This window comes from Orycteropus afer, unplaced genomic scaffold (genome assembly GCF_000298275.1).
Source record: "Orycteropus afer afer isolate SDZICR_OR568_19922 unplaced genomic scaffold, OryAfe1.0 scaffold00093, whole genome shotgun sequence".
NCBI classification, from domain to species: domain Eukaryota; kingdom Metazoa; phylum Chordata; class Mammalia; order Tubulidentata; family Orycteropodidae; genus Orycteropus; species Orycteropus afer.
This window is the reverse complement of record NW_006921680.1, coordinates 4,477,034-4,503,789: the sequence shown is the minus strand read 5'-3', so window position 1 is coordinate 4,503,789 and position 26,756 is coordinate 4,477,034. Positions and strand designations below refer to the sequence as shown.

Below are 26,756 nucleotides of genomic sequence, written 5' to 3'. Positions count from 1 at the left end.
GTTATTCCTTTTGATGGTATCCCACATGAACCTTAGACTTTATTTATTTATTTTCTGATTGATCCCTTTCCAAAGAAAAATTCAGGTATTTTTCTTCAATCTCATTAATTCTGTCTTCCATTGATTCCATTCTACCCCTTTGCCCTTTCAATGTGTTATCTATTTCTGACAATTTAGTATTAATCTGGATTTCTATCTGTAGATTTAGAATCATTTATAATTTTTCATTTATTTTGTCATTTTGTTCTTGTATTGTCTTCTGAACTTGTTCTAGGGTTTTGTCTGTGTTTTCCTTGGTCTGTCTCTCAATTCTTTGAAGATACCTAAATATAATTGTTTTGAGTTCCTTATCGGGGAATTCCAATGCTGCTTCTTCCTCAGGGATGTGTTCTGGGTCTGTATCCTCTTCCCTTGTTTCTACCACTTTAGCTTACTTCTTTGTGTGGACTGTGATGGTCTGTTGTCTCCGAGACATCATGGCATTTTTGTATTTAGATCTCTGTTAACTGTTTGTGAAGAGCAGCCTGGGGTGAGTCAGGCTCTTCTTGGTGGTTGCTTATCATTGGCCCATTGGTGGAGAAGGAAGTGGTGGCTCTCACTCAGTAAGTGAAGCTGCAGGAGGTGTAGATGTAGTTGTGTCATATGGGGACTGTTGCTGTCTTCCACTCAGTTGGACAAAAATAACAATTGAATAACCATCAAAAAGTAAAAGCAAGTGGACAAAAAATACAACGTGTAATAACACTGGAACAGTAACTAAAATAAGAAAAAAGGGAAAAAGAAGAAAAACAAAAACAAAAAAGCCTGCAATATCTGGGGAGAAGGCAGTAAGAGAAAAAAAGGAGAATAATGAAGAAAAAAATGGGAAAAACGCAAAAAGAAAAACAAGGAACAGGGTTAACCACAAGAAAGAAAAATATATATATATATTGCAGCCAGGAACAGGGAAAAGAAAAAAAGCTGGAAACTAGAACCTGGGAGGGGAAGAATAAAGAATAATAGTAAAAAGGACAAAAGTAATAATAATAATAGTAGTGTTAAAACAGACAAAAACAAACAAAAAACAGAAAAAAGAAAAAAAAAAAAATTGGGGAAGGGTGCAGCAGGGCACCCAGGCTCCATCCGAGCACACAGACTGGGATGGAATTTCTGCTGGCCCAGAAAGTGGGTGGGAGTGAGGGATGACCGCACCTCCATTCATCAAGAAGGTGTGATTTATAAGAGTAACAAGGGGAATGTCGCACCTTTCCAGTCATGCAGGACCGGAATGTCCTTGGGATTACTGGCAAGTGCGGCCTGTTCTTAAGTCCCTAGAATCTGGGAGAACACTGTTGATTTAAATATCCAAAATGGTCAAGCCACTTGTAAACATTCAAAACGGCTTTGCCCTCCAGACAGAGAAATGTCCACAGCTCAGCCTACCTTCCTCTGAGCTTCTTCCCCTTTAGTTCCCCAGCCACCAGAGCAGTCCTCCATACAGTTCCTGGCTACCAGGGCTGATTTTTAGGTTAATTCTTAGGTCCTACCACCACTCAGCAATATCCAAGCTGTCTGTGCCATCAGGATTGTTGCCAGACCACAGCTCTATATGTCTCCTTTTTTGGTGTTTTCATGCAAATTCTTCTGCTAGTTGGAGTTTAGTCCACTTCTATATCCTTCCCTTCAAGGCTCAGGGATCCAGGATTATCTTCTGTATCTGTGTTAATTGGTACCCCTTTTCTTTGTTGAAGGTCTGTGCAGTCTTTCTGCCTATTCTGCCATCTTATCAGAACTCCTTATCTGCTCTTTTTAACATTTAAACAAATATATGATTCCAGATTCAGGAGCTCTGGCACTGTAATGCCTAAGGCACTTGACTGCTAACCAGAAGGCTAGTGGTTCAAACCCACCAGCCACTCCTTGGAAGAGAGGTTGGGCAATTTACTTCCGTAGTGATACCACCTCGGAAACCCAAGGAGGGGTTGCTATGAGTCGGGTCCGACTTGACAGCATATAACAACAACAACAACATGATTCCAGACTTAGCAGCCTTTAAACCATTTGACAACATTATTTTTATCTGTCATAAAGACAAGCTAAGGAAACTAATAAGAAATTAATAACCAAAATACATATGCAACTTTGAAAACTTAATAACAAAAAGACAATTAACCTAATCAAAAAAATGGGCAAAGGATCTGAATAGACATTTTACCAAAGAGGACATCCAAATGGTCACCAAATATATGAAAAGATGCTCAATGTCATTAGCCATCAAAGAGATTAAATCAAAACCACAATGAAATACCAAAACCAAACCCACGGCCACTGAGTTGATTCTTGACTCATAGTGCCCCCTGGGACAGAGTCAGTAACTCAACTCACTGCCGTCGAGTCGGTCCCAACTCATGGTGACCCCTCGTTGGGTTTCCGAGGTAGTATCACTACTATGAGATACAAGTTCACTCCAATTAGGATGGCTAAGATTAAAAAAGAGAGCTCTGGTAGCATAGTGCCTAAGGCACTTGAGTGCTAACCAGAAGGCTGGCGGTTCAAACCTACCAGCCACTCCTCAGTAGAAAGATGGGGCAATCTACGTCCGTAGTGATACTACCTCAGAAACCCAAGGAGGGGTCGCTATAAGTCAGGTTTGACTCGATGGCACATTACAACAACAACAAAATTAATAAAAAGAAAGAAAAAATAACATGTTGACAAGGACATGGGAAAAATGGAACACTTAATCATTGCTGGTGGGAATGCAGAATGGTACAGCCACTGTGGAAAATGGTGTTGCTATACCTCAAAGAAATAAAAATAGAATTACCATATGATCCAGCTACAAATATACCCAAGGGACTTGAAAGCAGCAATGCAAACAGACATCTGTACACCAGTGTTCACTGCAACATTATTCACAACAGCCAAAAGGTGGAAACAACCTAAATGCCCATTAACAGATGAATAGATTGACAAAATGTGGAACAAACATACAATGGAATACTAATCATCCAGAAAGAGAAAAGAAGTCTTAATATATAGATGAAGCTTGAAGACATATCCTGAGTGGAATAAGTCAATCATACAAGGACAAATATTGTTATGACCCCATTTATATAAAAAGACAAGGACAGGCAAATGTATAGAGACCAAAATATATTAGTACTTACCAGGGATAGGAGGGAGGAGAGAAGAAGGGATTACTGCTTGTTCTGGTTAACTAGTACTGCTCTGACAAGCATATTCCACAAATGGGATGGCATTAACAAACAGGAGTTTATTCTTATAGTTTGGAGGCTTTAAGTCTGAGTTTAAAGTGCCAGCCTCTAGGGGCTGGGTGTAAGCCCCTTAGCCTTGGGCTTCAGCTCTGCCTCTATCTCCCGGCCCACTGGCGCTAAAGGCATTTCTTCACTCAGAAAGATGCTGGCTGCTGAGGCTGCCAAGCCCCAGGTTGACAAGTAAAAAGGCACAGTTCCGATGTTACCAAACCACATAGCAGGCTATTAATTCAAGTACATTATAAGTTACCAGGTTGGCAGAGCATGGCAGGCTACTGAACAACAACATGGCTACATGCAGGGTCCAAGCATGCCGTAAGCTCGAGACCATTCCCCAAGGTTTCTGCTTATATACAGGAAGCAGACCACATCCCTAGGGTAGCTACTCAGCTTCTCACAATAGATTCCACCATGGAGTTGATTACCAGTCTTATCATGGTGAATACTACATCCAGCTGCCCAGCCACTCAACCAGGCCCAGTCAAGGTGACACACAAATTGAACTACCACACTGCTTATGGAGCACTGAATTTCACTTTATGATGGACAAATAGCATTGATTAAGGGTAGGGTTCACTAATATAATTGCTGCCAATAAGTTGTACACCTGTAAAAAGTTGAATTGCCAAAAGCTGTATCATACAGATAAAGTAAAACCTGAGGAAGCGGGAACCTGTGTAAGGTGGAAACCTGTCAGAGAAGGAAAGCTCAAACATCTTCCACAAAATAGAGAGCAACAGAAAAGTGGTCACTGTACCCCGTCAAAGGCAGAAAACTTATGAAACCTGGAAAAAAAGGCAGTCCCATTGAGTTGTGACTCTCACTGGTTTACAACTAAAAAGAGCACCTGCTTAGGCTGAGGCATCTCATGTGATGTCGTTTCTTGTTTTGGAGATTTAGGGTCATGGTTTCATAGCATATCCCAGTTAACTGGCCTAATACCAGGTTTAGTGATTCTGTGCTACCTCCTAGTCTGTTGTGTAATGCCTGGGTCTTAAAAGCTTGCAAGCAGCCATACAAATTAAAATAACTAATTGCTATTCACTTGGAGTAAACAGAGTAAAAAAGAAAGTCAGGAACAGGAGAAGGGCATGGGATATGTGGCTAATTGCCTCCACGAACAAATGCTTCTTTTGCCACAAAACTAGAGGAAGTGAATGATGTCCAGATACCATTATTGAACATTTTGAGCAAAGATTCTGTAGAGGAATCTTGATTAAAACGGGGAAAATGTAGAACAGATTTTTATATTCTCATGCAATGCAGACTTTCTGGAGTCATATAGGCTGGACGAACCCCCAAAACTATTGCCCTGAGATAATCTTTAATCTTTAAACCAAGTATATCTCCTACGTCTTCTTTAAAACCAAGCAATAATGTAGCTTAACTAGTAAAGAATGTGTGCCTTGAGCACTGTGCTCTTTTAAGAACTATCTATTATGGGATCAAACAGACAACACCAACTCAAAAGATTACACAAGGAACTCAGGGAGCAGTGAGTTTGTTTAATGGGAGAAGAACAATTCAGAAAAGGAGGGTGAAAATGGGTGCAAAACTTGAAGAATGTAATCAACATCACTGAATTGCACATGTTGAATTGGTGTGCTGTTCTGCTGTGCATATTCTCAACAAGAATAAAAAATAAAATAAAAAGGCAAGCTAGACTTGGGGGCTGATGAATACTAAAATGGCAAAGGTAAAGGTGCTTTAGAAAGTCCAGAGTAGATGCTAAATTATGGAACTCCATTTCCTATAGTTCAGCACCAAATAAGTGAGATGTTTTTTTAATGTAAAACTAATTCATTTCTGACAATCCATAGAAGCTGATCAATACTATAGAATTTTTCTCTTAAATAAACCCAGGTTGGGGGAGGAGAGGGAATAGCATGTACAATTTGACCGCATTTATTTATTTTCACCTGCTATGATTTCTAGAACACAAAACCTTAAAGAAGTTCTCTGCTTGGATTTTAAGAACCTAGCTTTCTTATCCTCCCGCATTTCAGCAAAAGCAAAAGAAAATAAATCAAAAAGCTCATTTAGCATGAAATGATATTTCATCAGATGACAACTGTTAAAGCTATTCACTATTTGTTATATGGAGCTTTACAAACTGAGTCATTTTGAAAATGAATCTTCAGGTCTCAACAAGCAAAACAGGACTAAAGAGAACGAAATAGATTTGTCCTCAATGGAAATGAAGTCAGTGATTAGCTGCTTTGAAGTAGCAAATTCTGCAGATATTAAAGTACTCTCAGGCAGGGAGGGTCAGCATTTAGAAACCTTAAAGATTTTCAGAAGTTCTTATTTACAGAAAGTTTGGTTTATAGGAACAATAAAAAGAAAGAAAAAAAAATCTGGACGTGTAACTTTTCAGTATCCCACATTAATTATTAAACTTCCACCACTACCCCAAAATAAAGCTGTATCTTAGTTAAATACACTAAACCTAAAGCCCTCCATTCTACAAATTCTTGCAACTTACTATTGTCAAGAGAAAAAACTTGCAACTAACCACCTACACCCTCCCCTTTGCCATGTCATAGCTCTCCTATCCTTAAATTCTGCAAAATGCCCACTCCCAAGTACTCCTTGAGAACGATTTTTTTTCACTTAAACCAGCACACTTCAAACAACTAACACCATCTCTTAGCTATCTCTTTACTACTACAGCACTTTGTCAACTACTGAATTTAAATGCAAAACTGTGCAAACTCTTCTTGATCCTATTACGTGTATTATTTTAAAGGCTTTTTGTAATATAAGGGGCAGATTTAATAAACAAATCCACATTATAGATATATAAATGCTCATTCAGAAAGCAGTCAGTCAGTCCTCAGAAAGAAATTTCAATGCATCCCTGCCTCCTGTGCCATATAGTATATGAGCAGCCCAAGAATGAGGGAATGATACAGACCATTAATAGATGAACAAGAGTACAGAGATAAAAGTATCAGCCATCAGTCTTTCAATAACAGAACAGGACAAAAAGAAGTGCACAGATGGCCACCAGAGACTATATACTAAAGAAAATAACCCTACTGGTCTTTGGACACAGGGACTCACAATTAAAATATGAGGAAACTGGGCAATTTAACTAAACCAAACTAAACTTCCTATCAAGGAACAACAACAACAAAATTCACAAACATGCTCCTTGTGCTAGAAGCCTCTTTACATACCTCTTCTCATTTTCCTTGACCTCAATGAAACACAATTAATGTTAACTAACCCTATTCACTGCACCTAACAACAGCCCTATTCTTGCTAAGCCCTAAACCTTCCTGCTAGAAGAATACTATCCTTCCCTAATCTTCTATACCCACGAATGCTTCATTTCCTCCTCCTTTGTTGTTATGTGCCGGCGAGTCAGACCCAAGTCATAGCGACCCCTCCTTGGGTTTCCGAAGCAATATCACTACGGAAGTAGATTGCCCCATCTTCCTTCCGAGGAGTGGCTGGTGGGTTTGAACCGCCAGCCTTCTGGTTAGCAGTCAAGTGCCTTAGCCACTACGCTACCAGAGCTCCCTATCATCCCTTAAATGCAGTCAGTCAGTCAAGTCCCTGGCATGTTTCTCCTTTTCTATCTGCTAACAACTTCTTCCTACCACTTCCAAATTATTGTAATCTAAGTTCCAATTCAATTGCTTTGATTAGAAAGGAAAGTCTTACAAAGGCTTCTTAACAATAAAATTAAGATTCTCAGTCTGCTCAAACTGTCAGATGGACCATAATAATCTCCCTCCTGAAATCCTTGACTTTTGTGTTACTTCTCATCAGGATTCTCTAGCTTTCTCTCTGACCTCTCCACTTCACTGTCTTTCACAGGCCTGCCCTTTTTCTGTCTTTTCCCTTAAAGCCAGCCAGTGCTGCCCAGGGGAGTGTTCAGCTTTTTGTCTTTTAACCATCTCTGAAGTCATCCAGTCCACTTCTCTTCCACCTACATGCAAATGACTTCAGAACATGCGCTTAATCTTAGTATTGATATCTCATTTGCAAACTACTGAGGGGAATTTTCCCATTAATGTTTCCTCTGAAAACCTTTCCTTTCATACAAACCATCAATTCACATTATGCTAACCTTTCAGGAAAGCTCAAAGTTAAAACTGATTTCTCCCATCCTCCCTCCAGGAGCTCTGGTGGCGTAGTGCCTAAGGCATGTGACTGCTAACCAGAAGGCTAGTAGTTCAAACTCACCAGCCACTCCACGGAAGGAAAGTTGGGCAAACTAGTTCCATAGTGATACCACCTCAGAAACCCAAGGAGGGGTTGCTATGAGTCAGATCCGACTCCACCGCAGTGGGTTTGGTTTTCTTGGTTTCCTCCCTCCCTCCCTTCTTATTTCTATAAGGAACCCCTTGCATATTTTGCATTCATCTGTTACTTTTTATCACTACTTCCATAACTCAGATTTATTAATTCCTACTATCACTTAGTCTACTCATTCTAGTCTCTCCTCTGTACATTCTATACAGAACATCACATTAGTATAAGACTTCATAAATAACTCCCTACAACACTTATGTTTTCTTCTCTCCTGCTAGTGAAAAATGCTCTCACCAGTCTATGTTTGACCCACATAAAGTAAGAAAGAAGAGATTTACTCCCTTCTCATCAAAAAAATCAAGAACTGAAGGTAACAGCAGTTTTGTTTTGTTTCGTTTTTTGTTTTTTTGATAAAAGATATCAGTGGGAGGAAAAGGTACAAAAAGTCCAAGTAGGATTTACAGGGAAAATTAAAGTGGGGAGCACCAGGATACTTAGTTACAATGAACCTTGTCTACCAGCAATTTCCCTCACATTTATCTCTACCAGAAACCTTCCACATTTTTCTACCGGAACACATATGACAGTCATCCACATACGGTCATTCCCATGTAAATGCTCATTTAGCAACAAAGTAAAATAAATAAGTAAATGGATTAGTAAAGTGGGGCAATAATTCACAATCACTACACCATTGGTGCCAATACTGTTATTTCTATTTCAGTGACTGACTTCTGTGCCCTTTCTCACTTCAGCTGAACATAAGCATAGATAAAAACAATCTATTAAAACAACTTATTAAGCACAGACACTGACAAAAAGGATAGAGACCGGTGATGAAAAACCATTATAACCAACTTCCTATAAAGTGACTGATTACCACTTTTGGGCACAAGATATCCTCAGTTACAAGTTTTGCCAACTCCCAGCAAACTAAACAAACCAAAACCAAACTCACTAACATGGAATTGATTCCAATTCCTAGCAACCCCCTTTGGGGTTCCGAGGTGGTAAATCTTTATGGAAGTAGATTGCCCAGTCTTCCTTCCATGGAGCAGCTGGTTGGTTTAAAGTACAACCTTCTGGTTAGTACTCAAATGCCTTAGGCACTACGCCACAAGAGCACCTCCCCAGGAAACTAGATGTCATCAATTCTCTCTTTCCCAAAAGAAAAGTACATGAATAAGCAAGAGTATGAAGTACAGTCAGAGACCCACTCTCTAATTTCAATCTGCTCCACTTCATTTAAAAAGACCATTCACAAACTTCATTACTTTATAATAGTATACTATCTGTAACAAAGTACTTATGACACTATGACATAATATTAATATGCTGAGAAGCTAATCTTTCCCCAAATCCTTTTCACAACATTCATAGCCCTATGTAATATAAACAAAAAACTCACTGCCGCCGAGTCAGATCCAACTCATAGCAACCCCTCCTTGGGTTTCTGAGGCAGTATCACTATAAAAGTAGATTGCCTAACTTTCCTTCCAAGGAGTGGCTGATGGGTTTGAACCATCAGCCTTCTGGTTAGCAGTCAAATGCCTTAGGCACTATACCACCAGAGCTCTAAAATGTTGTTTGTTCTTGTCAAAATGAAGATTGTCTATTTTGATTTAATAAATATTTAACCAAAATAGATCTTAGTTATTCCCTTCCACCATCACAAATAAAGCTATTTTACTATTTCTAAAAAACACATTGTAGCCACTGAGCTCCACACCTCTGTTCATGCTATACAGAGTAACTTTCACCACTTCCTGATTATGTAATCTCTATGAAAATTCAAAACCCATTTCAATTCCCACCTTCAAAAAGATCACTGAACTCAGTAACTCATAATTCTTCTGCATCACTGTAGTTACCCATACTTATCAGCCTTTTCACGTTGATAAAAACTATATGTATTCTTTATACAGAGATAATAGAACAATACTTTATACATGGTAGGCACTAAAATGTGTTTTTTTGTTTGTTTGTTTGTTTCACTGATAGAAATACCACTCTCACACACCACTAGGACACAATAATATAATAAAGAAGAAATTACCTGATTCAATGAAATGCAAACAAAGCACTTCTAACGGATACTGTTCAGTGGTATAGATGTTTATCATTCCTTCACAGGCCTTCTTTAACCTAAAAATCTCATGAGGAAACTTGAAAATATAAAAGTAATAAATTAAGGTCAGTACTAGTAAAATGTATTTGCAAACATTTTCACATTAGAGATTTTAAAAATTAACTTACCTTGATTAGACACTGAATGAATTGTCTGTAAAGCACTTGGTGGTCTTCACTAGGAATTTTATCTGATAAGCCCAATGCATTCTCAAAAGCTGTTAAAAGCTGAAACAATCAAAAAAGCTACCTGCAGCACACTTAAAATAACACATGTAATAAATAGAATATATAAGACTCCCTTGTACAAATTACATACTTATCTATTTGCAAATGTATTTATTTCATTGCCTGACCCTGACAATTTCAATGAGAAAAAAAAATGTATATGTAAGTTTGGGAACTTTGGCCAGCAGACTACTCTGAATTAATAAGTGTGATAACTATAAATGAGCAACATTAATTTAACAAGACATTCTCCAAGTGCTTGCTGTCCCCTCCAAAGCAGTCAATCAGAAAGATTATAATCTTATAAACCAATGTCAACTTTACTGCTCTGAAGTTAATAATTTTACAAAAGAAGCAGCCTAACTTAAAAAGTCTAGCATAAGATGTTTAAAAAAAAAAAAAAGTAATGAAATTAATCCAAATGGAAAAAAAATGATACATATTTTTTAGAACATATTTAAAGAAGGCAGTTATCATTACCATTCAAAGTGAAAACAAACACCCAAAGAATCTTTGTTCCTCATTTGTTAACAGAAAATCAATTCTTAAATTGTAAGTATAATCAATTACCTTTCATGGAGGAGAACACTATAGACAATCCAATTTATTTATTATTAATATATATATTTTTTTACTTATTTTGGTATGGTTTTATATTTTGGTGATTTATACTACTTCAAGGAAAACAATGAAGCCATATTATCAAAATATGATAAAAGAGAGTGTTCTGGTTACCTAGTGCCATTCTGACAAGAATATACCACAAATGGGATGTTTGAACAAACAGGAGTTTATTCTCTTATAGTTTGGAGGCTTCAAGTCTGAGTTCAAAATGCCAGCCTCTAGGGGCTGTGTGAAAGCCCCTCGACCTTGGGCTTCAGCTCTGCCTCTGGCTCCTGGCCCACTGAAGCTAGAAGCATCTCTTCACTTAGGCAGTCACTGGCTGCTGAGGCTAACAAGCCCAAGGTGGACAAATAAAATGGCACAGTCCCGATGTTATCAAACCAAACAGCAGGCCATTAATTCAAGTCCACTGTAAGTCCAAAGGTCAGCAGAGCATGGTAGGCTGCTGAACTATGACACAGCTACATGCAGGGTCCAAGCATACCATATGCTAGAGACCATTCTCAGAGCTTCTCCTTATATACAGGAAGCAGACCACATCCCAAAGGCAGCTAGCTACTCAGCTGCTTATGGTAGATCCCATGAAGTTGATTGCCTGTCTCATCATGGGAAATAACTACCACCAGGTGCCCACGCACTCAACCAGGCCCAGCCAAGTTAACACACAAATTTAATTACCACAAAGAAGTTGATAAGTTACCCAATTTTTCAGTACATACTCCAGTGCACAATTTTTTTTCACAACTGAATCTACAAACAAATAAACTACCATCATCACACAAACAAGTATACATCTTATGCTCACATTTTTATATCTACCACTTAACAAACTGCCTCACAATAAATATTTTCAAAGTGAAAGAACACATTAATAAGTGACAAAAAATGAACAAACAAAGAAATGAAATTTGTATTCTACCTATATAGTGACTGTAATTGTTCAGGTTTAAAAACTCAATTCAGTTTAGCAATATACACTGCGTGGATATTTACATAATAAGAAATTAAGATTACTTTTAAAGTTACCAGTAAAAGATAAAAAAGAATATTGTAGATTATTTTCCAACTACAGCTTGAAACCAATGTTTTCGGTCTTTTAAAAGTTCCTTTCAATTACCTAAAAATCTGCATACTAAAAAGCAGTATTTTTAGATAAATACAAAATAGTAAATATAAATACTCTAAATAAAATACTCTAGTGGAATTGTTAAACCTTAAAGTAATTTAGTTTATAAATATAAAGAAACATATCTTTATGAGGTATAGCTTTATAAAAATAATACTTTTCTGAAAGCCAATTTTCAGTTTCTTTTTTACAATAATTAAGTTGCTGACTCATTGTGAATTCCTATGAATAAAAGGCAGTGACCAATTCCACTCCTTCCAGACTTAGTGTGAGATTGTAGGCCAATATTCTGATTTTATGAACAAACCAAAAAACCAAAACCAAACCCACTGCCATCGAGTCCATTCTGACTCACAGCGACCCCGTTGGGTTTCCAAGGGGGTCGAGATTGCCCAGTCTTGCTTCCTTGGAGTGCCTGAACCACCAGCTTTCTGGTTAGCAGTCAGATGCCTTACGCATTGTGCTACCAAAAACTAAAAAACTAAATTCAACTGTGGTCGAGTAGATTCAACTCATAGCAACTCCTCTTTTGGTTTCCAAGGTGGTATCTCTATAGAAGTAGATTGCCCAATCTTCCTTCTAAGGAGTGGCTGGTGGGTTTGAACCACCAGCCTTCTGGTTAGCAGTCAAATGCCTTAGGCACTATGCCACCAGAGCTCCCACTATACTTCTAGAGCTACTTTATATTAAGAAAAGCATCTATGAATTTATATTGAATGTTACAAAATACCTAATTTGATATACCATACAGTCTTTTCTATATTATTATTTCATTATGTTTCTATTTTCTAAACTCAATTAGATGATTGATTTTCATGAAACAAACTGTGAGGAACGGGTCAATACCAATTGCTGAGTTTCGTTATTCTGATCTTCAGTACTGTCAGCCAGCAACTGAGTCAATTTCCTCCACAGTTGGTGAAGCTCTTGGTTGTCAGCACCCTCTTCCTGCCGTGTCTTTATCAATTTGTGCCATGTTCGGGCCACCTATCAAGGAGATTTAAAATGGCTATTTTTATATGAAATACTAAAACTGCCAATAAAAACTATAAAATCTGCTAATAAAAATAGTTTTACCTCCTCAAATAAATATAGTGAAAGCATAGAAATCCCAACTATTTCCATTAGAAAGAAAAAAAAAAGAGTTGCTTGGGTTAAGTCCACATTCACAGCCTTAGATATTATATAGCTGGTATAGCTGAGATACCAGAGTACATACAGGAATAATGAGTACATCGCCAAACTTCAACAACTTAGCGAGTATGAGCTCTGGAGACACTACAAATGGATCATTAAGTTCCACAGATGATGCTTTTACTTATTTTTATACCCTGCCCAGTATCAAAATGGTTTAGAAGTTATGACACCTTAAATCTGAATTCTAATTGAAAGTTTTTCAAAGCATTATTTGTATTACCTCTTTATTTTAATAATATTTATCGAAAAACTTTTTGCCTTTGTCATTAAGCTACATGAGCGCACTCTTGTAAAAATGATTTTAATTAAATAAGTTTAGTATCCCAGCAAATCATTAACCAACCTCTACGTGTTTCTTTTCTTGGTAATACAGATCCACGAGTTTCTTACAGACATCACACCACTTTTGTTTGTCAACACTTAGAAGGGGGAAAAAAAATAGCTAAGTAATTAGAGCACTGAAATATCCAAATAATACCATCAAGTACTATTTTAAATTAGAACATATCTTCTTTCATACTGTAATAAAATTTCATAAAGGAAGAGTTTCATAAAAAAGAAAAAAACTTTAAGAAATATTCCCTCTATTATATTGATTGCAAATCTTATCAAATACCCCAAATCAGTCAGTTCTCTTACTGTTAAGTGTTTTGATTCTATTCCAATGGCAATCAAGAGATTCTGTAACAGTGAGCAATAACACTTGGGAGGAACATGTTCATCAACAATCAACTATAGGAGACCAAAAGGGTAGCATTTGTTCAAAAGCAAAGTTACGAAGGCAGGAAGGGGCAGGAAAACTGGGTAAACAGAAACGAGAAAAGTGTTGACACACTGTGGGGATTGCAATCAATGTCACGGAACAATCTGTGTATAAGTGTTGACTAGGAATTTCATTTGTTCTGTAAACTTTAACCTAAACCACTGTAAGATATTAAATATATACACACACACATACACACACACACGATTTCAGCAAATAATGCATGCCTTCTATGTTTGTTTGTCAACTGCTCCCTCCACAACCCCAACTCCTCCACACCCCCAGAGGTATTTTTGTAAATGCTCCTAAAAGCATTAACCAGTTTATTCTAATTCATACTTTTAAAGTAGCCTTTCCCTATACATTTATTACCTTTCATAGAGCTCCAGGAGCTTTTGGTAGATACCAGGTAAGTCATCCTTAGCACTGATGTGATTACATTTCTCATATAAACTTGCTAATCCCTAAAAGAGGAAATAGTAGTGATTATTCTTCCAAAAGTATATGATGTTCCCAAATTGTATTTTTCACTAAAGTAATCATTTATAATGATTATTTATGATAAAAGATTATAATTTACAGATGAAATTATATGTCTGCAATTTGCCTCCAAATAGCCTGGGGTAGGAAGGAATAGATGAAAGTACAAATAAGAAAATATTGGCCACAAGTAGACTTTGGTTGATGCTGCATAATGGGCCTCGAGAGGTTCATTATATCATTCTCTATTTTTGAAAATTTATTTGAAATGTTTCAAAATATGAAAAATTTTTAAATGGTTATTATATAATCTTAACCCCTAAGCTGTTACTACAAAATTCAAAAAACTCACTGCCATGCAGTCAATTCCTAACTCGTGGTGACCCTCATTGGGTTTCCAAGGCTGTAAATCTTTACAGAAACAGATCGCCCCATCTTCCTTCCACGGAGCAGCTGGTGGGTTTTAACTGCTGTCCTTCTGTTTAGCAGCCAAATATCTTATCCACTACACCAGCAGAGCTCCTTAAAACATTACTATATGACACTATTTTTATGATATGGTCAAACAAAAAAAATTCAGTAATTCTGTGGATGTGGTCATTTTTTTCAAAACAAGATGAAATATCCAAAACTAATCAGTATATCATAAAATCAGTCAACTTTCTAAGTGTGTCACCAGACACCCTCATTCTCTTTCTCTTTCATGGGAACCTCAGACAACCAGGTTCATACTCTCCAGAGCCTATCACCACCTATTAATCATAGTTTCAGACATGTGATTGAGATATGAAACAAATCAAAGATACTAAATATGAAGAAGCTGGAGAACAGATTAAAAATCATTAAGACCCTTAAATAAGAAAACGTGCACTCAAAAATACTTTTTTATATTATTTTATTTTTAGAAAACATATTAATATATATTTCTTTTTCCTAAGATAAGCATAATGAAGAATATTCTAGGTAAGTGTTTTATGTGCACACATAATTAAGTAGATGATATATATAATCATGTTTCCAAAGTCCTCATATTGGGAAATTATCCATTGGGCTAGAAGATAAATAGTGGCAAACAACATTTTGGCACCATTATTTTTTAAACTGACTTTCAGGTTTAAAAGATCAGTAAGTTAAGTTTTTTTTTTATATGAGGTAGAAGTTTAAATGCTTACTTTAAAGGCATTACCTACATTTAAATAAATGAAAAATAATTCTTTCCTATAATATAGAAACAATTATTTTCTACATACCTGCCATGCTAATAACTGGTCTGGCTCTAGTTCAGCAGCTTTCTTATAGGCCCCCTGGGCCTGATCAGGTTGTTCTAGCTCAGCTGCAGCAACACCAATAAAAACCCAGGCATTGTAGTTATTTTTCTCTTGTTTTAAAACTGTCTGATTAAAGAAATTAAAAGAGTAGGTTATTAACTTTTGGAAAATATACAGCAACAACAAAAAGACAGTCTACTTAAGAGTCAGGAAATCTGGACCAACTACTATCCGGGTGACCTTAAGAATGCCATTTAACCTCTCTGATTTTCAGTTTACGCAGAGAGAGAGAGAGTTGAACTAGATAGATCAGTGGGTCTAAGAGGTCTGGAAAATAAGATCTCTATTTTTAAAGCTTCCCAAGTGATTCTGATGATTTCCCAAATTCCTTCCCCTGTTTCTTAAGAATAAACCCAATACCCATTGTCACTGAGTCAATTCTGACTCATAGTGACCCTACAGGACAGAACAGAACTGCTCTGTGGGTTTCCAAGACAGTACATCTTTATGGAAGAAGTGCCTCATCTTTCTCAAGTGGAGAGACTAGGAGGTTCAATTGGTGACCTCAGGGTTAGCAGCCAAGTACTTAACCACTGAGCCACCAGGGATACTCCTTGAGAATGCCAGATACATATATTAAAAAAAAAAAACTATAAATCCATTCTTGACACCCAATCACCCTAGTTACCTATGCATTGCTACTGATCAACTCAAAAAACTGTTCTCCATATCAATTCACCTTGCCCAACTCCCTTATCTTTCTCTACCGTAATAATATTTTCCCCATACTACACAAATAGTAATTTTTTTACTGGGCACAAATAGTGATTTGTGTAGTATGGGGGAAATGTTATTATGGTAGAAATAACAGACAAGGAAAGAAGATCTATGTCACTGTGACTGTACCAATTATGCTCAAAATAAACAGTGGTGATGACTGTTTAAGCAGTAACTGTCATCTACAATAAAAATTATATGCAGAGATATTGTTTTCAGTTATAACAGCTACTTGCTAAGATAAAACAAAATAGTCTGGAGCAGAAAACAAAGATGTTCTACAGAGAAAAATAAAACAGTAGTTAAAATTAAATTAGTCCTTTAAGTATTTACATGTATCTACAGAAAATAAGAACATATCTGAGTTGAACCAGATTATTAGGTTTATGTGCATCCATAGGACACTTTCAGCAATTTGATACGAATCTACAACACAAACCACCACTCATCTGTAACTCATCTGTGGTGGCTCGCATGTTGACATGATGCTGGAAACTATGAGATCTATATTTCAAACACCAGCAGGGTGACCTACAGTGAACAGGATTCAGTGAATCTTCCTGACTAAGATAAACTAAGAAAGACCCTGTGATCTACTTCTAAAAAAAAAAAAAAAAAACTGGCCAGTGAAAACCTTAGGAATATCAGAGGAACATTGTCTGATATAGTGCCAGAAGATGAGCCCCTCAGGTTGCAAGGTACTTAAAATACAACTGGGAAAGCGTTCCCTTCTCAAAGTAGAATCAGCCTTAATGACTGATTTGAATGGAGTAAAGCTTTCAGGACCTTAATTTGCTGATGTGGCATTATTCAAAAGGACAAGAAATAGCTGCAAACATCCAATAATAATTGCAATGTAGAATTTCTGAAGTATGAGTCAAGAAAAATCAAAAGTTGTCAAAAATGACGTGGAACACTTGTAGATGGATAACCTAGGCATTAGTGAGCTGAAATGGGCTGCTATTGGCCATTTTGAATCGGACAATCACATGGTGTACAATGTCAGGAATGACAAATTGAAGAGCAATGGTGTTGCATTCATTGTCAAAAAGAATATTACAAGAAGTACAATACTCACGGTTTAGGATAATATCTCTATGCCTACAGGGAAGATAGTTAATATGACTATTACTCAAATTTATGCAACAATCATTAATGCCAAAGATGAAGAAGGTGAAGATTTTTACCAATTTCTGCAGTCTGAAATTAAACAGCCATGTAAGTAAGATGTATTGATAATTACTGGTGATTGGAATAAGAAAGTTAGAGACAAAGAAGGATCTGTAGTTTGAAAATATGGCCTTGATGATAGAAACAATACTGAAGACAGCATTACAGAATTTTGTAAGATCAACAATTTAGTCACTGGAAATACTTCTTTGCAGCAACATAAATGGTGACTGTGATAGTTAAGGTTATGTGTCAACTTGGTTGGGATTGGTTTTGAGTGGGTGAGTTGCTGGGTGTAATTATTCCCCATGATGAGACTGGTAATCAACTCCTTGGTGGAATCTACTAGGGCAGCTGAGTAGCGGCCTTAGGGATGTGGTCTGCTTCCAATAAATAAGGAGAAGCTTTGGGAATAGTCTTCAGCTTTTGGCACGCCGAAAGCCTGCACACAGCCCAGTTGTCTTTCAGTAGCCTGTCATGTTGTTTGCCGATCTTGGAACTCTTAATGGACTTGAATTAGTGGCCTGCCATGTGGTTTGATAATTTTGGGACTGTGCCATTTTACTTGTCGACCTTGGGTTTGTCAGCCTCAGCAGTCGGCAGCTGCCTGAGTGAAGAGACGCCTCCAGCTCCAATGGGCCGGGAACAACAGGCAGAGCTGAAACCCAAGGTCAAGGGGCTTTCAACCAGCCCCTAGAGCTGGCACTCTGAACCTGGACTTCTAGCCTCCAAATCTGAAAGAGAATAAACTCCTGTTTGTTAAAATTACCCACTTGTGGAATTTTCTGTTAGAGCACTACAGGTAACCAATACAGTGATTATACACATGGACCTTGCCAGATGGAGTATACAGGAATTAAGACTATATCTGTGGAAAGAGACAATGGAGAAGCTCAATATAATCAGTCAGAATAAGGCCAGAGGCCAACCGTAGAATAGACCATCAACTGCTAACATGCAAATACAAGCTGAAGCTGAAGAAAATTAAAACAAGTCCACAAGAGTCAAAATATGACTTTGCGTATATCCTATCTGAATTTAGAAACCACCTCAAGAACAGATTTGATTCACTGAACACTAATGACAGAAGACTAGACGAGTTGTGGGATGACATCAAGGACATTATACATGAAGAAAGCAAAGTTCATTAAAAAGACAGAAAAAGAAAACACCAAAACGGATGTCACAGAAGACTCTGAAACTTGCTCTTCAATGAGTAGCTAAAGCAAATGGAAAAAATGATGACATAAATAAGAAGAGCTGAACAGAATACTTCAGTGAGCGGCTCAAGAAGCCAAAGTAAAGTATTATAATGAAATATGCAAAAACCTGGAGTTAGAAAACCAAAGGCAAGAACATATTCAGCATTTCAGAAGCTGAAAAACTGAAGAAAAATTCAAGCCTCAAGATGCAATATAAGGGATTCTATGGGCATAATATTGAATGAAGCAGTAAGTATCAAAAGAAGATAGACGGAATACACAAAGTCACTGTACCAAAAAGAACAGGATACATGCAACCATTTGAGGGGTAGCATAAAATCAAGAACTGATGGTATTGATGGAAGAAGTCCAAGCTGCACTGGCAAAAAACAATGCTGCAGAAACTGACTGAATACCTATTAAGATTTTTCAACAAAAAATGCAATTCTGGAAGCACTCACTCATCTATGCCAAGAAATCTGAAGATAGCTACCTGGCCAACCAACTGAAGAGATCCATATTTGTGCCCATTCCAAAGAAAGCTGACCTCAAAGAATGTGAATATTATTGAACAACATATATCATTAATATCATATGCAAGCAAAATTCTTTTGAAGATAATTCAAAAGTGGTTGCAGCATTACATCAATAGTGAACTAACAGAAATTCAAGCCAGATTTAGAAGAGGATGTGGAATGAGAGATATCATTGCTGTTGTCAAACAAACCTTGGCTAAAAGTAGAAAATAGCAGAAAGATGTTTACCTGTGTCTTATTGACTATGCAAAGGCATTTGACTATGTGGATCATAACAAATTATGGTGAACATTGAGAAGAATGAGAATTCTACAATACTTAAATTGTGCTCATGAGAAATCTGTACATTGACCAAGAGGCAGTCATTAAAACAGAATAAGGGGATACTGCACTATTTATAGGGAGCTCTGGTAGCATAGTGCCTAAGGCACTTGACTGTTAACCAGAGGGCTGGCGGTTCAAACCCACCAGCCACTTCTCGGAAGGAAGATGGGGCAATCTACTTCCATAGTGATACTGCCTCGGAAACCCAAGGAGGGGTCGCTATGAGTCGGGTCCGACTCCACGGCACATAACAACAACAACAAGCACTATTTATAATTAGGAAAAGTGTATGTCAGGGTTGTATCCTTTTACCATATTAATTCAATCTGTATGGTGAGCAAATAATCCAAGAGGCTGGACTATATGAAGAACATGGCATCAAGATCAGAGGAACACTCATTAACAACATGAGCTATTCAGAAGACACAACCTTTCATACTTAAAGTGAAGAAGACTTGAAGCACTTAACGATGAAGAGCAAAGACTAAAGCCTTCAGTATGGATTATACCTCAACATAAAACAAAAATCCTCACAACTGGACCAATAAACATCATGATAAATGGACAAAAGATTGAAGTTGTCAAAGATTTCATTTTATGGATCCACAATCAACAGCTATGGAAGCAGCAGCCAAGAAATCAAACGATGTATTGAGCAAATCTTCTGCCAGAGACATCATTAAAATGTTAAAAAGTAAAGATGTCACCCTGAGGACTAAGGGGTACTTAACCTAAGCTATGGCATTTTCAACTGCTTTATATACATGCAAAAACTGAACAGTGACTAAGGAAGACTGAAAAAGAATTGACGGCTTTGAACTATGGTACTGGCAGAGAATACTGAATATACCATGAACTGCCTGAAGAATAAATAGATCTATTTTGGAAGAAGTATAGCCAGAATATGCCTTAGAAGAGAAGACGGTAAGATTTCGTCTCACATACACTGGACAAGTTATCAGAGGGGACCCTCCCCTGGAGAAGGACATCATGCTTGGTAAAGGGTCAACAAAAAGAAGACAACCCTCAGGGAGATGGGCTGACAGTTGCAACAAGGGGCTCAAACACAGCAATGACGGTGAAGATGGCACAGGACCAGACAGTGTTCATAGGGTCACTATGAATCAAAGCTGACTCAATAGCACCTAACAACTATAGCACAAGCTCCATTCTGTCCAACAATGATGCCAACTGAAAACTAGTAACAGTGAGACAACCACCAAAGTTAGGTTTTGAAGAATCACTGGAGCCTTATTTGTGCCTGTGTTCCCAACAACAAGCTGGCACATAACTGCTGAACAAATGATAAAGGGCATAGTCAATCAGCTAGTCAGTTACTGATCAGCAGGTTTTCAGAATCTGAAACAGACTTTTAAGCAAATAATTAGAATAATGTGATGACAGCCAAGTATTAGGTTCTAAGAAAACAGAGGGGGGAAAAAAAGCAACTATGTCTGCATGTTATCAGAAGTTTCCCTGAAGGGATGCTTACACCAACTTATAAAAGTTTACAGGCAGACAAGGTGATGATCAGACAAGACTGTGGCAAAAACACTAAAAATAGAAATAACATTTCTTTATTTGAAAAAAATCATTTAAGCTCAATCAATAGCCTGGGTTACTACACACAAGGAAACAGGCATTTACCACTGGTTAGTCCTCCACTTTTGTGTTTTCTAGTTGGATCTTTCTAGGATAAGTTATAAATTTCTTGGTGGGATTCCTTTCAGAATTTTGTAGAAAACCTAGAGAAAGAAGACTGCTGTAGCACTGCTGTATGTAATAACAAAAACAGACTCATGTGTGCATATATTCGATACACCTAGTGCCGAAGGAAACAGTCTGAGCCTCCCTCCCCCTGAGGCTAACCAACTGCTTGCCTTCTTCTTTATCAGGATTGAGTCCATCATGGATTCACATACCTGCTGGGCTTAGACACCACTAGAAGCCTAAACCTCACAAGAAAATCTTTTACCTGCCTTCTGACACTCCAATTCATATTGCTGTGTATTTCCCCCAATCTTACCCAATATCTCCCTTCCCACTCTCCTAAACCCTTTACTGTGCCCTCTGGAACTCCCAATCTGGGTCAAGTTCCCAAATTCCTGCTATAGTTTCAACATTTTAACTGCACCAAGTCCTGCTTCAACTGAAACTTGGATGTTCTCCTACTTAGCTCTTACATGCTGCAGCTGATTTGTTTTATATCCCACATATGACAAGATCAAGAAATAAGGAAAGGCTTTCCTCTTTCATGCTATCACCTATACTTTCCTGATCCTCCTTCCTTCAAAAATCCCAGTACCTATGAAGCTCAAGTAATTTACCTATTAAAAAAAAAAAAAAAAATGGCCCATTGAGTTCCCAAGGCTACAAATCCTTATGGAAATAGGCTCCCATACCTTTCTCCCACTGAACAGCTAGAGGGTTCAAACCTTCGACCTTTTAGTTACTACTTAATAATATCCTTCTTACTGTTGTTACCATCTACCAACCTCCTAATAATTTTTTTCTTCAGGAAAGATTTTGTTTCCTTCCTCTCAAACTCAATTCTTTGATCATTCTAACATTCACATTAATGACCAACCTCCTAATAATTTTTCTTCAGGAAAGATTTTGTTTCCTTCCTCTCAAACTCAATTCTTTGATCATTCTAACATTCACATTAATGACTCATTGAATACTGTGGCTTCTCAGTTAGCTTCTGCACTAATCAGCCATGCAAAATCTGGATTTCCAGCACACTACTATTCTGCCCTTTTCTTGTCCCCAGTTTAATTACTCTAATAACCCCATGATAATAATTCTTTCACCTGATATTTCCAATTACTCAGTCTACTCCCTTGCTCTACTATCCACCATCCTACTTCTCATTTCTCATCCCTCCTTCCCCAGCTTAGACTCCATGATCACTGTCATCAGCAATGCAAACATCCTCAACTCCTTTGCTTATCTTTCTCCTCATCCATACTTAGACCCCATTATCACCCTGCCCCAAGTCTGAGAAGCTGAACAGGAAAGGCAAAAACTACAGAGCTGAGCTCACTAATTTCCCCGTCATAAATGGGCATTCACTTGTTGTTGTTATGTGCCGTCAAGTTGGACCTGACACATAGCGACCCCCTCCTTGGGTTTCCAAGGCAGTATCACTACGGAAGTAGATTGTCTCATCTTCCTTCAGAGGAGTGGCTGGTGGGTTTGAACCGCCAGCCTTCTGGTTAGCAGTCAAGTGCCTTAGGCACTACACTACCAGAGCTCCTGGGCATTCACTAGGGCCTGGCAAACTTCCACATTTTACTAGTGCCATATTTTTTGCATGCAACACACCCACACATATAATATGCATAGGAAACTAACGTGTAAGGGGGTTATACAACCAGCAAAAATTATATAATGACACATTATTTGTGTAAAAATACAGTAAGTTTGTTTTCCCACTCTGAGTAACAACTATTTCGTATGTTCTTGCATCTCAAGACTCCTATACAACTCTTTTTCCACTCTCAGCTTATTCTTCACTCAGGAAATAGAAGTCATAAGAAGAGATCTTATCTTCCCAGCTTCCTGTAGTCAGCTGAAATGGACTGGTTTTGGCCATTCTGAATCAGACAACCATATGATCTACTATGCCAGCAATGACAAATTAAAGAGGAATGGTGTGGCATTCACTGTCACAAAGATTGTTTCAAGATCTGTCCTGAAGGACAACGCTGTCAGTGTTAGGATAACATCCATGCACCTACAAGAAGACCAGTTAATACTACTAGTATTCAAATTTACACACCAACCACCAAAGCCAAAGATGAGGAAATTGAAGATTTCTACCAACTTCTGCAGTCTGCAATTGATGGAACATGCAATCAAGATGTGTTGATTATCACTGGTTACTAGACTGCAAAAGATGGAAACAAAGAAGAGTTAGCAGTAGTTGGAAAACATGGACTTGGTGACAGAAATGATGCTGGAGATCTCATGATAGAATTTTGCAAGAACAATGACTTATTCGTGGCAAATACCTTTTTCAACAACATAAGCGATGACTAAACACGTGGATTCACCAGATAGAATACACAGGAATCAGCTTGACTACACCTGTGGCAAGAGGCAATGGAGAAGTTCAGTATCTTCAGCCAAAACAAGGCTAGGAGCTGACTGTGGAAGAGACCATCAACTGCTCATATGCACGCTCAAGTTGAAGTTGAAGACAATTAAAACAAGTCCATGAGAGCCAAAATATGACCTTGATAATATCCTTTCTGAATTTAGAGACCACTTAAACAATAGATTTGATGCACTGAACATCAATGACTGAAAGCCAGAAGAATTGAGGGATTACATCAAGAATATCATCCATGAAGAAAGCAAAAGGTCATTAAAAATACAAGAAAAGAAGAAAAGACCAAAATGGATCTCAGAAGAGACTCTGAAACTTCCCCTTGAGCAGAAAGTAGCTAAAACAAATGGAAGAAATGACAAGATAAAAGAGCTGAACAGATCTCAAAGAGCAGCTCGAGCAGACAAAGCCAATTATCATAATGAAATGTGCAAAGACCTGGAGTTAGAAAACCAAAAGGGAAGAACATGCTTGGCATTTTTCAAGGTGAAAGAACTGAGGAAAAAATTTAAGCCTCAAGTTTCAATACTAAAAGATTCTATGGATAAAATATTGAATGATGCAGGAAGCATCAAATGAAGATGGAAGGAATACACAGAGTCACTGTACCAAAAAGAACTGGTTGATCTTCATCCATTTCAGGAGGTGGCATGTGATCAAGAACCAATGGTACTGAAGGAAGAAGTCGAAGCTGCACTGAAGGAATTTGTGAAGAACAAGGCTCCAGGAGTTGATGGAACAGGCATTGAGAAGTTTCCACAAATAGATGCCCCGCTGAAGGAACTCACTCGGCTATGCCAAGAGATTTGGAAAACAGCTACCTGGCCAACTGATTGTAAGAGGTCCATATCTGTTCCAAAGTAAGGTGATCCCACAAAATGTGGAAATTATTGAACAATATCATTGATATCACATGCAAGTAAAATCGTGTTGTTGTTGTTTTTATGTGCCATGGAGTCAGACCCAACTCATAGCGACCCCAAGGCAATATCACTATGGAAGTAGATTGCCCAACCTTCCTCCCAAGGAGTGGCTGGTGGGTTTGAACCTCCAGCTTTCTGGTTAGCAGTCAAGTGCCTTAGGTACTATGCTACCAGAGCTCACTGAAGATAATTCAAGAATGGCTGGAGCAGTATATTGACAGAGAGCTTCCAGAAATGCAAGCTAGATTCAGAAGAGGACATGGAACAAAGGATATCATTGCTGACGTCAGATGGACGTCAGCTAAAAGCAAAGAATACCAGAAAGATGTTTCCTTATGTTTTATTGACTATGCAAAACCATTTAATTGTGTAGATCTTAACAAATTGAGGGTAACATTAAGAAGAACGGGAATTCTAGAACACTTGACTGTACTCATGAGGAACTTGTACATAGAACAAGAGGTTGTCATTCAAAGAGAACAAGGAGATACTGCATGGCTCAAAATCAAGAAGTGAGTACATCAAGGTTGTGTCCTTTCACCATACTTATTCTACTTGTATGCTGAGCAAATAATCTGAGAAGCTGGATTATATGAAGAAGAACATGGCATCAGGATTGCAAGAAGACTCATTAACAACCTGAGATACACAGATGCTTTGCTTGCTGAAAGTGAGGATGACTTGAAGCACTTACTGATGAAGATTAAAGACTACAGTCTGCAGTATGGATTACACCTCAATATAAAGAAAACAAAAATCATCACAAATGGCTTCAGGGTAGATGGAGTAAAGATTGAAGTGTCAAGGATTTCATACTACTTGGTTCTACAATCAACACCAATGGAAGCAGCAGTCAAGACATTAGATGACATATTGCATTGGGCAAATTTGCTGCTAAAGACTTCTTGCAAGTGATGAAAAGCAAAAGTGTCTCCTTGAAGACTAAGGTGTGCCTAACCAAGCCATGGTATTTTCAATCACCTCTTGTGCATGTGGGAGCTAGACAATGAATAAGGAAGATCGAAGAAGAGTTGATGCTTTTGAGTTTTGGTGTTGAAGAAGAATGCTAAGAGTACCATGGTCTGCTAAATGGACTAACAAATCTGTCCTGGAGGAAGTGCAGCCAAAATGCTCCTTGGAAGCAAGAATGGCCAGACTTCGTCTCATCTACTTCGGTGAAGTTGTCAGAAGGAACCATTCCCTGGAGAAGGATATCATGTTTGGTAAAGTGGAGGGTCAATGAAGAAGGTCAAGATCCTCAACAACACAGACAGACACAGTGGCTGCAACAATGGGCTCAGGTATAGCAAGGATGGTGAGGCTGGCACAAGACCAGACAATGTTTCATTCTGCTGTGCACAGGCTCTCTATGAGTCGGAGACAATTCAATGGCACCTAACAACAACAACATCTGGCACTGTATAGATCTGCCCCTATCTTCCTTTCTGTTAATAAGGAAGAAGTGTCAAAAGCTGTCCACTCACACTCTGGATCCCATCCTCTTTTACCTTCCCAAGGACTTAACTCTTACCTGTATTATCAATTTCCTTCTTTGAACTAGAACATTCCCATCCACATAAAAAGGAGCTTTAGAAACTTGATTCTCCCATCCACAGACCAAACAGATTTAGAATGTCAACACACCATTACATAATGAGAACTTTAGGGGCCAGTAGTGTTCCATAGTACAAACTATCAAAGGATACTTCAGAGATATTCAGGCTTTAAGTACGTGCCTTTGATCAATACAGAGAAAGATAAAATTGTGACAGTAGTACTTTATTCTGCCAATAGGAAGCTGCAGTTCCACTAAATGGTCTTAGCATTTTTGTTGGTTTTGGACAAGAAATGATTCACATATTACAGACAGATAATGCTTGCACATGGGTAACATACTTCAACAGGGAGAGGGGTGGGGAATAGATTACCTTACAATGTTTCAAAGCTTCTTTGTATTCTTTGTTTCTGATTGCATCTCTAGCACTTTTTAGAGCAGTCTTCACTTCCTTGCTTGACATCCTGTCAAAACCAAAAGCTGGAGTGAATCTACAATAATACCTACTTAACCTTAAAAGTTCCAATAAACTTAACTATCTGAAAAAAAAAAAAAAATCATGTGATTCCTCCTAACTCCAACACTCTTCCTCCTTAATATACACAATATACACATAGCTTACATCCTCACCCCTTCAGATTTTTACTCAAAGGTAACTTTCTCAATGAAATCTTCCTTGTGCAAGTATTTAAAATTGCAACACTTCCTTCTCCTCTGCCCCAACCACTCAACATTCTCTTAATGCCTTTCCATGTTTTATTTTTCTTCAAAGTACTTATCACCATCTAATACACTATAGATTTTACCAAGACTTTGAAC

At 37.9% G+C, this 26,756-nt stretch overlaps 1 protein-coding gene across 1 annotated transcript in view; it reads right to left on the bottom strand.

Moving 5' to 3' along the window:
* TTC37 (tetratricopeptide repeat domain 37) overlaps positions 1-26,400 on the bottom strand; it is a 184,335-nt gene extending 157,935 nt beyond the window's left edge. The window contains exons 1-7 of the mRNA XM_007942549.1: positions 26,311-26,400; positions 15,319-15,462; positions 13,961-14,052; positions 13,169-13,244; positions 12,475-12,615; positions 9,780-9,878; positions 9,580-9,688 (exon numbers count right to left, since the gene is read on the bottom strand). Coding sequence (XP_007940740.1) covers positions 9,580-9,688; positions 9,780-9,878; positions 12,475-12,615; positions 13,169-13,244; positions 13,961-14,052; positions 15,319-15,462; positions 26,311-26,400 — 751 coding nt within the window. The remainder of the gene's footprint in view (positions 1-9,579; positions 9,689-9,779; positions 9,879-12,474; positions 12,616-13,168; positions 13,245-13,960; positions 14,053-15,318; positions 15,463-26,310) is intronic.
* Positions 26,401-26,756: the final 356 nt, after the last annotated feature.